General features: G+C 44.2%; 1 protein-coding gene across 4 annotated transcripts in view; it reads left to right on the forward strand.

The window, feature by feature from the left end:
• Window positions 1-14,025, forward strand: part of Adamtsl3 (ADAMTS like 3) — a 276,839-nt gene that overhangs the window by 225,696 nt on the left and 37,118 nt on the right. For all 4 annotated transcript variants that reach the window (XM_021210057.1, XM_029532349.1, XM_029532345.1 and 1 more), the window contains 3 exons: window positions 5,865-6,939; window positions 8,019-8,146; window positions 10,629-10,757. In XM_021210057.1, coding sequence (XP_021065716.1) covers window positions 5,865-6,939; window positions 8,019-8,146; window positions 10,629-10,757 — 1,332 coding nt within the window. The remainder of the gene's footprint in view (window positions 1-5,864; window positions 6,940-8,018; window positions 8,147-10,628; window positions 10,758-14,025) is intronic.

Raw genomic sequence — 14,025 nt, forward strand, 5'->3', positions numbered from 1 at the left:
AATTGAAAAGTAATGAGACTTGTTGACAACCTTTGACAGAAAGCACCTTTCATTTTCATCTCATTGAGTCTCCCTGGCAACGCTGAGAATCAGACATTGCCCTCATTTAAAGACAAAGCATGCAAGGCTAAAGCAAGACCTGCGTTTTGCCCTAGACTCCATGACTGCCAATTGGCCCCTTTGGCCTATTTGACCACAAGTCTGTCTGACTCTTGAGCCTACGCTCTTAGCTGCTGCTTTCTGCTGATTCATGAACACTAACATTTTTTTTTTCTGGGAATAGTTTGAGAACATATTTTCAGAATCTTGACATCCTAAAACCCTGAGACTCCGAGCTTTAAAGCCTCTTGGAAATCAGGAATGTCTGCGGCAAATGGCACAGCGCGGTGTTTGTTTTAGTCTCTTACCTACCTGATTTTTATCAGGGTGACTAGGCTGTAAAGTGCCTTAGAGGAAAGGGAAATTAATGTCATAGCCAGCAGGCTCCTTAAAAAGAGACAAAATACCATGTGGAGAATACATCATGGTCATTAGGACACGCGATAGACAGGACTGGATTATAAATCATGGCATTTAGGGGAGAGAAGAATTCCACAAGCATTCGGGAGGAAAACAAAACAAGAAAAAGAAAGCATTTTTCTTTACCCCACTATAATCCATAGTCTGTTGACTGTGTAGACTATAGAAGCGACAGGAGACAGGATGCTCCTAACAAGAGCCAGCCACCCTGAGCCACTCTCTGGTCTCTTGCCATCGCCTCTGAAAAATGACACTTGCTTGGCCATGCTGTGATCAGCTCTCTCTAACATTTATAGATCATTCTTTCTCTCCAGCACTGCATCAGGTGATGCCAGGGTACTTTCCCAACCTCTTGTCTTCGTTGCTTCTGTGTTCTCCCTTCCTATGTATGCCATTTTAACCTTTCTCCTTAGACATTATAAAGCTCAATAGGTAGGTCTTCAAGATACTTTCTACTTTACTGGAGGACACACCACCAGGTCCTATCTTCCTTACCAACATTTGACAATACATGGGGCAATCGAGTTCCTTATTGATGACCTTGCTGATACCTAATAGCTACACTTCCTAACTCAACAATTCTTCCATGTCATCACTATGGTGGGATGACTCCCAAGCTTCCTGTTCTTGTGCCTTATTTGGTTAATGTCTCACTGTGACCTCTGGAACTTCCATATATCCCTATTATTTCCCAACCTCTGATCTTGAGCTAGAAACCAGTCTACTTAGTTGGCTTTTCTGGTGATCCACTTAATCAACCCTGTTGCCAGATGGGCTTGGCTTCCCTTGTCCATAGACCTCAATTATAGAGAGGCTAAGCATATGCAAGACCATTTTTTTTTTCAGTTTAAGGAAGAATCAGGGCAGATTTGGTGTGAGAGTCCCTGGTTATCTTTAACTTTAGCGAATTACTTTCAAGTGATTTTCTGGTCTGCTTTTTGTTCTCTGACTTGAGTTACTGATATTTGTAAGAATAAATAATGTGACCCTGCCAGTGAAACAGGGATGTTTATGCTGTCTAAAATAAGCTGGACAATAGTGTGGGACACCCACACTTACTAAGAAGTCACACTAAAATTTCCAGAGCAACTGGGACCCATGACCATGCTGCCATTTTGTTGCGAGTGATCTCATCTTTTATCCACTGGTAACAGTAAGGCTGTGTTGGCACTATGTCCTTTTGACTTTCCCCTTTGATCTCACCTCAAATCTGCCCCAATCCTTCCTCAAAACAAAAGATATGGTCTTCCATTCACTTAGCCTCTCCATAATTGAAGTCTATGGATGAGGGAGGCCAAGCCCAGCTGTGCCATGGCTCCTCATGAGACATCATTTTAGAATAGAAACCATGTTTAGGACCTGAACAGTGTCCTGGGATTAGATAAAATGGATGTTCTTGAAGATGCTTTTTCTTGCTCTTTATTTTGATCATTTAGGGGTTTAGTAGAGTTGGAGGCAGGTAGTAAGGATGTCCCATGTTCCACCTAAAGGCCAGTAGCACCCCATAGAGTCAAGCTGCACTGGAGCTGCTCACCTCTAAACACCCCATAGAGTCCAGCTGCACTGGAGTTGCTCCCCTAAAAGCACCCCATAGAGTCCAGCTGCACTGGAGCTGTTCACCCGTAAACATTCCCTGCCAGGCACCAGCTCAGGCATAGCTCTTTAAAAGCTCAAATTCTTCATTCTGTTGTGTCTATCAACTGGTGTTCTTTTCAGTTTAGGACAATCCAAACCCTTAACTAGCATTTTCGAGTTTGTGGTTTGTGCCTAGCCCTGTCTGTAAACTTGTTATAGACAGTCATTCATGATTTTCAGGACAATCTTGTGAGGCAGGTACAACCATTATTTCTTCAAGAAAGAGTAAAATCAGATATCTTGTCAGAGTCACATAGTGAGGTACAAGGAGTGACTCGGGCCCAATGTAAGACACAAACATGACTGAGAATAGCTTCTTAGGGAAGGAAGGATCTTGGTAAGAATCCAAAAGAGAAAGTAATGAGCTTATCGCTAGGGGGTTGCTGGTGGCCTGTTCCTGAGAGCCTCGGTGTGGTGATAGGAGCAGAAGCCAGGCTGAAGTTGATTGAAAAATAAAACAGAAGCAAGTTGGAGCTGTTCTTCCAAGCTGATGTGGGCCACACCAAAGTTATGGAGTCTCAGGGGCATCTTAGCACATTCAGCAAATCCTATTCAAAGCACCTTCATGGCATCTGATCTGTAACCTTCAAAAATCCTGATGAGAGTCCAGAAACTAACTTCCGACATTCTTGACATAGCTTCAAATAAACTTGTCTTACTGGATCCCATGTCAACTGAAAGAAGAGGGACCTGGTACCAGCCAAATGGCCAAATGTAGAGCCAGAGTCTGAGAGGGTTCAGGCAGGGTAATAGGATGTCTTTAAGGGCTGGGTCATGGCCAAGCCCATCAAATGCTGGTGGAACAAAATGTAGATTGCAGCTAAGATGACATGGGGTTAGAAATCTTGTATGCTTCCAGGTCTTATAGTCATGGAAGGGAGACAACAGAGAGACAGGACAGGTGTATGAGGTACTGGGGAATATGCTGTAAATATCATCCTGCACCTGGATTTGCCTTTATGTCAGGCTCAAAGACCCAGAAGGAAGACATGTAGAAGAAAGGGCTTTACTTTTTAGAAATGCCATGGATGTTGTACCTCTCATGCCATGCAGTATTAGAAGAGGTATCATGATGCACCATCATCACACAGCCCAGAAGCCCCTCCAAAAATATGTTGTCTGTGCCTGACCTCTCTATAGAGTGGGTGATGATGCCCTGGTCTCATCAGGCTTGGCCAGTGTAACAGTGTTGGAATAGTTTCATATGTGAGACAGACAGAAAGCCCAAATCAGATCAACCTTTTTCCTCCAAGATCTGGTCCAATGACACCACACTCTAGGGACCTCTCCAAAGGGACTCAGGAGAACCAAAGGGGAAACTGGCTATGGAGTTTCCAAATATAAGTTTCCATATATGGAACCTGACAGCTTTGCAAGACTCATGAGTGTCTGCCTCCAGGATAATCTTGCTCTACTCCCTGGCCCTCTGCTACCTAAACTGCTATATACCCACAGTGTGAGCAACTGCCAAAGCAGGGCTGGAAAGGGGGAAAGTGGGACCATAGTGCTTGCCTTCTATAAATGGTCACACAACCAGAGGAACATGCAGGTTTCATGTTTCATTGGTCATGTGTCAGGTGTTCTACCCAAAGCTGAGCCCTGCCTACCATATGCAGGCTTCATGGCCTGCCTTAGGAATCAGGTGCTGTCAGCTCCAAGATTGCAATAAGGGACATCTTGAAGGCCATTGGTAAGCCCATGTCCATGTTTGGTCATTGAGTCCCAGGAATCAAAATGCTAGGTAGGTGGGCCTCACATCATCCCTGTATTGTCCTCAGCCTGACACATTCAGCTATATGTTTTCCCATGAGCAGTTCTGTAGCCATACTAGGCAATATTCACTCTTAATTGAGAGGACTCTACTGTCCTGTAAGAAATCTTCTACGCAGTTTGGATCATTACATGAATTCCAGTGTTGGAACTCGGCATTGTTCTAGAAGACTAAGTTTCAAAGCTATACACTGGTCATGTTTCTGAGAAACCTGCGTACACACAAGTATTACTTAAATAAAGTACAATGGTACATGATGCTAGGACCAGAGAGAAGTGCTTCCTCCACCATCTTAGGAAAGGACGTGACTGTGGCAGTGACTTGAGCAGTATGCTCACAGGCAATATGATGCTCTTTTGTATCCCCTTCCTGCCTTCCTAGTAGCAGCTCATCAACTGTCACTGACTAGAAGCAACTGGGCCAAGAGTGCCCTTTTCTCCCATGTTGGTTAATTCAGTGGTACTCCAGGATGGTCATCCTCAAGCTAGTTGAGCTTTTCATGAGCTGAATAGCTTTCTAAAACCCTGATGCCTTAAGTGCACCCCATAAATGAGAATGTCTGGGGGTATCAACAGGAACATTATGGTGAATAAATAGCCAGTATCTGTTTACTGATTGGTCCCCTGCTGTTCTCACTGAGTCCTTCAATCCATCACTGTTGGTAGTGATGAGGGACTATGAATTCATCAAGGAATGGTCTGTACTTCTGTTTGTTTGCTTGCTTGCTTTTGCTTTTCATCGTTGTTAAGGGGGTAGTAAGTTCAAAATCTTATGTTGTCAATCAAAAACAAATAAACAAAAACCTATGTTCTTTGTTTGGCTGTGGCCAGGGTGACATCCTCTGCGGACACTCTCTCATCCTTGTGATGAAGCAGATAAGCATGTGTATGTGACGTACAGAGATGAGCTAAGGGTTCTTGAACAAAACCAAAGGCCATCTTGAGATCAATAGGCCTTAATTCTTAACTGGCTCTGAATGAACTTTCTATGTCAGTTCACTATACTTGTTCCTCACCAACAAGCTTTGTTACTATAAAAATACTATTTCCAAACCCCAGTGGCCACCCATAGGACTCTGGAAGTTATTCTTATGAACCAACATTCCCATAAGCACTTTGCAGTTATTTCCAAGGAACTGAGGCCATATGCTTGGGTCTCAACGTGTTTTGTTTTTTTCTCCCACAGTGACTCTTCCAGGGCTCATAATAGAGTAAGATCTTTAAGTAAATCAATGTCATGATCTTCTGAATCTAGCAATGCCTCACTTCCGCCGCTTGCCAGTGCCTACTAGCCCTCAATCCCACACACTGTGATCTGCCCAGGGACCAGCACATATTATCGAAGAGTAATCATACTTCTTTCCACAGCACCCCATGTGCTTCCCTTCAGTAAAACAAGTGTGAAAGCTGTCACCATAGGGGACAGATTGGGCTTGCATTCCCTTTGGTCTCAACCCATTAACTAGAGTCAATGTCTGAAAGCAAATGAGGCTCTGATTTCCTCTTAGTCTGTCCCGTGGCCTCTGGGCTTCCTTTGCCATCTGGCTGGTGGTTGAAGGCATCAAATATGGGGGCCCATGTGTGCCTACTACTGCAAGGTGCATGTGATCTAAGTAAATGGACTTAACGCTCACCCTCTTCTGATGAGAGTCCTAACATCATTTTCATTTTGCAGACAAGAGCTGCGATTCTTAGATATTACATACAAGCAACATGCTCAAACTTGCATTCATTCTTGCTAAAGTACTAGACAGCTGTGAGGTTACCCCAAGATATTTTTCAAGTTTTAATTCTCATGTTTTTAAAGAATTAGACAGAGAAAGAGGCATACAGAGAGACATTAGTAGGCCTAGCTCAATTGGCCTCGGACATTTTCAGTCAATAACCTTTACTTGTGAGTGATTTCTTTCAATTTCTTTCCTTTCCTTTTCCCCCTGCAGAAGCGAAATTGGGAACAAAGACAAGACATGGAGAGAGGGGCCCCCAGATCCTTGGTGTCCGGAGAGTCTATATCCAGACGAGGGAAGAGAAGAGGATCAACCTGACTGTTGGCAGTAGAGCCTACTTGCTGCTCAATACATCTGTGATCATCAAATGCCCAGTGCGACGCTTCCAGAAGTCTCTAATCCAGTGGGAGAAGGATGGCCATTGTCTGAAGAACTCTAAACAGCTTGGCATCACCAAGTCAGGTTCCCTGAAAATCCACAGTCTTGCTGCTCCTGACATTGGTGTATACAGATGCATCGCAGGCTCTGCACAGGAGACGGTCGTTCTCAAACTCATTGGGACTGACAACCGCCTCATCGCACACCCGTCCCTACGAGAGCACATGAGAGGTCACCCTGGGCTGGACCATAATGAAGCCAATAGTTTGGGAGCCACATGGCATAAAATGCGCCAGATGTGGAATAACAAAAATGACCTTTCTCTGCACAGTGGTGAAATCAATAAGCAGCCTTTCTTAAGAGCCCTGTTTGGGCCGTGCAGGACCTCTGAAGGAAATGATAACTCCTGGGAGTTTAAGAACAAGCAGTTTGAAGCGGCCATGAAACAGGGAGCATATAGCATGGACACAGCCCAGTTTGATGAGCTTATAAGAAACATGAGCCAGCTTATGGAGACGGGAGAGGCCAGCGATGACCTCGCATCCCAGATGATATATCAGCTGGTAGCTGAGTTGGCCAAGGCTCAGCCAATGCCTGTGCAGTGGAGGGGCATCCGTGAGGAAGTTGCACCTGAGGCTCAGCTCAGAGGGGAGACAGGAAGAGTTCCTAAAAGCCCCACTATGAAAAACTCAGGCAAGCTGACTTTTAAGCCAAAAGGACCTCTTCTCATGAGGCAAACTCTACCCCCTTCAGTTTCATTTAACAAAACAATAAATGCAAGGATTGGGAATACAGTGTACATTACAAAAAGCACGGAGGTCATCAATATACTGTGCAGCCTCATTACTCCCAGCAGGGAGGCCATATACACATGGACCAAGGATGGAGCGCTGCTGCAGCCCTCTGTGAAGTGAGTACCAAGGGTCCCCCTGGTAGGACTGTAGTGGGGCCCAGTGTAGTTTTCTTGGAAACATCTTCAAATTTCTTCTCCTAAGAAGAAATGCTATGTGTGTGTGTGTGTGTGTGTGTGTGTGTGTGTGTGTGTGTGTTTATGTGTCTAGACAAAATCTAGAAACAACAAATGAGGAAAAAACAGGATATTTGGCTTTCTGGGACTGGTTTAATTTGTTTAGCATTGTTAAAAAGTGATAAAGGCCCATTAAGGAAAAATGCATGGTCAAGAGAATGGAGTCACTGGCCTAGGTGGAGACCTAACATTAAAGTTGGGCAAGTCAATCACATCATCATATCACTCAAGGAGAAGACTTGCCCCTAGCAGAGCAGGCCCACCTTAGGCCATGCTGTAGAGACAGGCAGACTATTGCTTAAGGGGGTACTATATTTTTCTTTCCCAGAATTCTTGTACTCTAGGCCACTTTCTGCAAATCACAGTATGGTTGTCCTGAGGTTCTGGGTCTAACTCACAACCATGGAACTTTTTTTCTTATCCTGTATCTATTCAGAACCTAGCATGTTCTCCTCCTCCTCCTCCTCCTCCCCTTCCTCTTCCTCCTCCTCCTTCTTCTTCTTTTCTTTGATAGCTTATACTTCTTTACTCTTTCTCTAAATCTGCCTCCTTGCCATGTGACTACGTTGTCCATAATGTATCTGACATTTGTGTCCACACCACTCAGATGGCATGGCTTCTCCCTTCTCTCTGCCACTCCTTTTCCTGTCAGCTGCTGAGATGTATAGCTTGCCTAAAAATCTTTTCCTATAAACTATAATAAAATCAAGATGGAAGCCAGGATGTATGTCCAAATCCCATCCTGCTGAAAGCACACTTGAATCTAAGGCAAGAAGGAAGCCTCTCTCACTCTTACAGATACAGTTTCTTCCTCTAGGCGGAGAACTGGACATGATCATCATTAGGACTGCATGCCAGACCAAAGCCTATAGTTTCGTAGTCTTCATTCTCCCTAACCTGCAATGGCCCTACAGCAATCATATATGTTACTTGTGTATAGTCTCACTGTAACTCCTTTACAGGATCATTTTGGATGAAACTGGGAAGATGCAGATACGAAATCCTACAAGGAAAGAGCAAGGGATATATGAGTGTTCTGTAGCCAGTCATCTCGGTTCTGATGTGGAAAGCTCATTGGTGCTATATGCAGGTAATGCCTCTGAGTGACACCTAGAGCATTTGGTGGTCTTGTGGTTGCTGTTTTGTCGATCACCAAAAATGCTAGAGCTCTAAAGCTTGACTGTGTCCCAGTAGTGGTAGGGCTTGTCTAAACACAGGTTGCTGGATGGACCTAGAATGCTGCCTTAGTAGATTTGTAATGGGTTCAAGGCTTGGCCTTTAAACATGTTCCTAGGTCCCTGGAAATGGTGTCTGTAAAGCTTACTTTCAACAAACTTGGGATTAGTGAAATGGAGGTTGATTGGCAATGTGGATGTTATAGACTTTTTAAAGTTCCATCAGGCAAGAGAATCACTAAAGCTGGCTTTTTCCTCTCAACGGTACACCTGCAAATCTTTAGCCAGCACTACCTACCCATTGGTTATGACTTTGTACCAGCCTATATCTTCACAGGCACGAGCATTGACATTTTGTATCAAAGTGAGTCTTACAAGAGAAGATCACTTTTACCTGTTTAAATTATAGGCAGCAATTCCTTGTGGCAAGATCCTACTCTGGGGCTGGAAGGACACAGGAGGGCCACTCCCTTGCTCAGTATTCTCTCTTCTTCTGTTTTGTCAATTGCATGGACCAAGGTGAGCATAGAGACAACATCAGGGCTTAGAATGCAGTTTGGTCACCTAGATGCTGAGCTACGTGGCAGGCACTCGTCATCCATGAGCTGAGAAAATTGGACCTGTTGGTATAGAAAGGTTCTGGAGTCTGGACAACCCTCTGGCTGTCTTCCAAAGGTAGAGCCTACAGGCCTTTAGTTTCTCCTGGAGGCTGTGCCCTGTACTCATTAGCTCCTTTAAAACAAGCACAGAACCATGTAGTTCATGTAGCGAATAGGAGACGCCACCTCTACCAGTGCTCCTAAGTCTGCTCCTAGGTCCATCCTCAGATAACCTGGACTTCTGATAGAGCTGATGTGAGGTCCTATGAGCCAGTGGATGCCCTGTGACAACCAAAGACCTCTTGCAGCCAAAGAAGTCCCATTATTTTTTCTTCAGAATAATCTTCTGCTGCCCCAGGGCATTCTGAGAAAGAATGGAAATTTCCATAGCCCATAGGAAGTTTCCATAGGCTTCCTGAGATCAAGATCGCATGTGTTCTTATTCTACATTTTCCTTGTCTGCCTCATACAAATGTGCACATAGGTGGACAAAGCATGTGTCCTGACTGAGTTAATGAGTGAGTCCCTTAAGTATGGAATTTCAAAGAGTGAAAGTCAAATGAATTCCTGACCCTGTGGCTTTCTCTTTATTATGTCTTCTGTGCAGGTTTTATGTGGATATTTGTTTCACGTTAATTAAAATGCCAAATTCTGACTTCTCCAAATGGTGCTAACCCACTTGAGATAGCCTCATTTGAGTTCATAAATGAAGAATTTTTGAAGTATAGAGAGGTGTCTTAAAGGAGGTGCCCCGACAGCTTCCTTTCAATAAAAACAGCAACAAACAAAACAAAACAAAAACCTGTTGTTTTAAGTGGACATGCATTCATTTAGATCGTATGAGGAGTGTCTCTCAGCCACATACTGTGAGGTGAATGGCTATGAGACCACTGAGTACTTTTCCTGGGACTCCTACTAAAGCCCAGCAGGCAGAAAGTTTGCATGTGTACATGGTTAGGAGAGGGTCTACAGGAGTTGTGAGCTCCTGCCTACCTCGTCTTTCCCAGTACAACTTCAAATAAGCCTTGAACATTTATTCTTCAATTGGCAAGGTAACCTGTCTCTGCCCCTAAAAGAAAACCGTATTTTAGGAAGTATATCATTGCTGAAGTGTCTGCCGTACCACCTTGTGCACGAGCAAGCTTTGCTTTTATTTAAAAAATAGCTCTGGTCTTGTGGGTGCTGAGCAGAGAGCACAGTGTGGTGCTTTGGACACATGTTAGCTGAATTTGGCTTATTCTTACCTTAGTGGGAAGGATCTTGAAGAACCTTCTGCATCTGAAAAACAATCACCAAGGGCAACAGGATAGAATAGGATCCACTGCCCTACCCCACATCCCTCCTCCCAAGTGTCAGATGGTCACAATCCCTGGTGTTTTGACCTTGTATCAACTCAACCAAGGCTATATGTGAGAGATGCTAATCTGAACTGCCATGGGATTTTTGCATCTTGAGAACTGAGGGTTTTTTATGAAATTATCAGAGGGGTTAACTTTAATTTTGGTTATGAAGCTAAGACATCTTCACTTATGGCAAAGTACCTTTGAATGTCTGTATTCATCTACCTGTCTGTTCATCCATCCATCCATCCATCCATCCATCCATCCATCCATCCATTATTTGCATATCTGTCATCTCTGGACCAAGTACCTGTAGTTATGTGTGTGCAATCTGTGAGATTCACCACAGAGGAAAAAGAGGCCAGCAGTCTTTCCTGCTTTCAAAAAAAAAAATCAATGATGCTTGTCATTGAACAAGAGCTTAAACCTAACACAGTTTCTTCTCCTTTTGATTTAAGAGGCACCTGTCATCTTGTCTATTGAAAGAAATGTCACCAAACCAGAACATAATCATCTGTCTGTTGTTGTGGGAGGCACTGTGGAGGCAGCCCTTCGAGCAAATGTGACAATCCACTGTCCTGTAAAAGGTAAGTATTATCATTTCCAATGTGAAGGTATTTGGCCAACCAATTGCCAGAAAGTGACAGCTAGCATTTCAGTGTTCTCCACACCAGCCTGATGGACATGACACTGTGATTTCTAATACACTCACCAGACATCTAATTCTCAGGAGTGAGCTCATGCTAGGACTGGGGAGATGGCTTCGTCAGTAAAATCTGCTCCACAAGCACTCGGGCCTACGTTCAGATCTGAAGCATGCATGGAAAAAACAGCTGGTCCACGGTAGCTTGTGTCTGTAAGCCAAGCTCTGTGGGTTAGGATGCAGAGATGGATATAGTCCTAGAGTTTGCTAGCCAGTCAGTAAAGCTAGTCAGTGAATCCTAGATTTAGTGAGAGACCCTGTCTCAAAGATCAGGTAAAGAGTGATTGAAGGAAGTAGCCAGTATTGATGTTGGACTTCCACATATTTAAGCATGCATATGTACAAAGTATCTCTCTCTCTCTCGTGTGTGTGTGTGTGTGTGTGTGTGTGTGTGTGTGTGTGTGTAAGCAAGCTAGGGCTATGTTGCCACTCCAAGCCAGGCATTCTCAAGTCTTAATCTTCATACTTTAGTCCCCAGAACATAGACAAACAATATATTCTCCATATGTCTATAGGTGTAGAAGGGATAGATTGTTGTGTTAGTAACTTTAGATCACTTCCTTAGGTACTTAAAACATTGCGACATACTAATTCAGAATGAACTTTCTTTTTTATTATATATTTTCTTTATTTACATTTCAAATGCTATCCTGAAAGTTCCCTATACCCTACCCCCACCCTGCTCCCCTACCCACCCACTCCCACTTCTTGGCCCTGGCATTCCCCTGTACTGGGGCATACAAAGTTTGCAAGACCTAGGGGCCTCTCTTCCCAATGATGGCCAACTAGGCCATCTTCTGCTACATATGCAGCTAGAGANANGAGCTCTGGGGGTACTGGTTANTTCATNTTGTTGTTCCACCTATAGNGTTGCAGANCCCTTCAGCTCCTTGGGTACTTTCTCTAGCTCCTCCATTGGGGGCCCTGTGTTCCATCCAATAGATGACTGTGAGCATCCACTTCTGTATTTGCCAGGCACTGGCATAGCCTCACACGAGACAGCTATATCAGGGTCCTTTCAGCAAAATCTTGCTGGCATATACAATAGTGTCTGGGTTTGGTGGCTGATTATAGAATGAACTTTCTATATGCCCTTAATTTATGTGCATTGACCTAGTTGTCTGAACAATTATATCCCTCAGTATCTAAGGATGAACCAGACGCCCCTGTGTTTGCAGCCATCTTTGATGTTCTCTGATGATGAACAGAGAACCATCCACTGGGGAGTTGTGGAAAAGTGTTTATTCATCCCCTATAGACCACCAATAGTAACAACAACATCAGCAACAACATTATTCCACTCAAATCTAGTGTGAGTTTAAAGCATTGAGTTTATTGGGGTGACTTACAGGAGCCTGGAAGAAAAAATCATTTTCATCACCTAACAGCCCATCCCAGCATGACTGACATTCCCCAAAGCTGCAGCTCTGCTGCTGTCTACATGGGCAGCTCTAGCACAGATTCTCCACTGTCTAACAGTTTCCTGCTTATGTGACTTGGGGTGGAGGTAGGGGTGCTTCTTTTAATCTTTCATGTGTGCAGGTCTAGTTAACTTCCTGAGTTATATAACATGCCCCCATCCCTCTTCTTTGCCAGAGGTAATGTTTCAATTCAAGGGAACCAAATTCACAATGCAGTGTGACCACAGGGAGGTCTCTGAGGCTCCCAGTAGCATGATGGGTGTCATGAAAGAGCCTGGGTGACACTCATCTGACCCCCCCTCACCCTTCTCTGTAATGGTCTTCTACTTGCCTGACTCCTCAAGGCGTACCTTTGGCTCCATGCACACTGGAAATTTGCTAACCTCTGAGGTATTAGTTTTCAACCCCTGGCAGTCCTTGCAGTGTTGGGCCTATGCAGACTTTTGACAGATCTCCCAGCCTCCCAACTGACTCCACCCACAAATATGTGAATTTTTCTGGCAAAATGGACCCACCATTACAGAACAGGCCAGCGTTCTCTAGCCAGGGCAAGGAGAAAAGCGGAACAGAACTGTTCAGCTGCCAAGCCACAGGCGGCTCCAGTTTCTGTAGCCCTCCACCTGCAGAGGATTCTAAAAACTGAATGTGACTTCCATTAAGAGAAACCTCAGCTTTTAGGGAATCTTTTTAAATTTTAACTTCCTGATCATTTAAAATCAAACTCTGAAGGGGCCATCAAAAGGCTTGTGGCCTGCTCTTTGCTGTCCTGAGTCAGGGACTAGATATAGTAGAAGCTGTTTTCATAAACAAAGTCTCAGAGAACCATTAAACTTAGCTCAGGCCTGGTCTCTTATTCACTCAGGCAAAATATGAACTATCTGGTCCCTTCCTGACTCTGGCAGCCCCTTCTACCCTATTATATGGGTGGTAGGCATTTTCTTTCTGCTCCTTTTTCTCTTCCTCCTCCTCCTCCTCCTCCTCTTCCTCCTCTTCCTCCTCCTCTTCCTCCTCCTCTTCCTCCTCCTCTTCCTCCTCCTCCTCTTCCTCTATTCCTTCAGTGAAGCTCAGAGTTGGGGGTACTCACCTTTTCCTGCCATTTGGCTTTTCTAGAAGTGCTCCCATTGGTCTTTAGCCCAGCAGCCTCCATACTCTGTGGACACAGACCCCAGAATTCCCTCAGAGTTTCTTTCCTCTCACAGTGAACCTGACACTGAAGCTAGCATGATCACGTCAAGTTACGCTCGACTTTAAACAACCCTGTGAGTGAGCTTGTGCTTCCTCGAGGCAGAAGCTACAGCCAGCTCAGCTCTCTATGGGGAGCCATCATTTTAAAGGCAGATGGTGATGCTGATAAAAATTCAGAAACTGTGAATTGACAGACAACTGTGTAACAAGCCAGGATAAATCATGTATTAGTCATGTATCTGCCTCAGTCTCATCTCCAAAACAGAACATAGACTCTAGGAGTAGACAGACTTCGTCATCATATACTTTAGTCTTTCGTTTTATAGATGATTATATAGCATTACTTGCAAAATCAAACACTTCCTTCTAAATTACATTTTTCACATAGCAAACTGAGAAGATTGTAATTTGGTAGGATGTGTCCCTTTTTTAAAAAAAAAAAAAAAAAAAAAAAAGTTTCCGGGCAGTGGTGTCACACGCCTTTAATCCCAGCACTTGGGAGGCAGAGGCAGGTGGATTTCTTAGTTTGAGGCCAGCTTGGTCTAC

The sequence above is a fragment of the Mus pahari genome, chromosome 1 (genome assembly GCF_900095145.1).
Source record: "Mus pahari chromosome 1, PAHARI_EIJ_v1.1, whole genome shotgun sequence".
Lineage (NCBI taxonomy): Eukaryota > Metazoa > Chordata > Mammalia > Rodentia > Muridae > Mus > Mus pahari.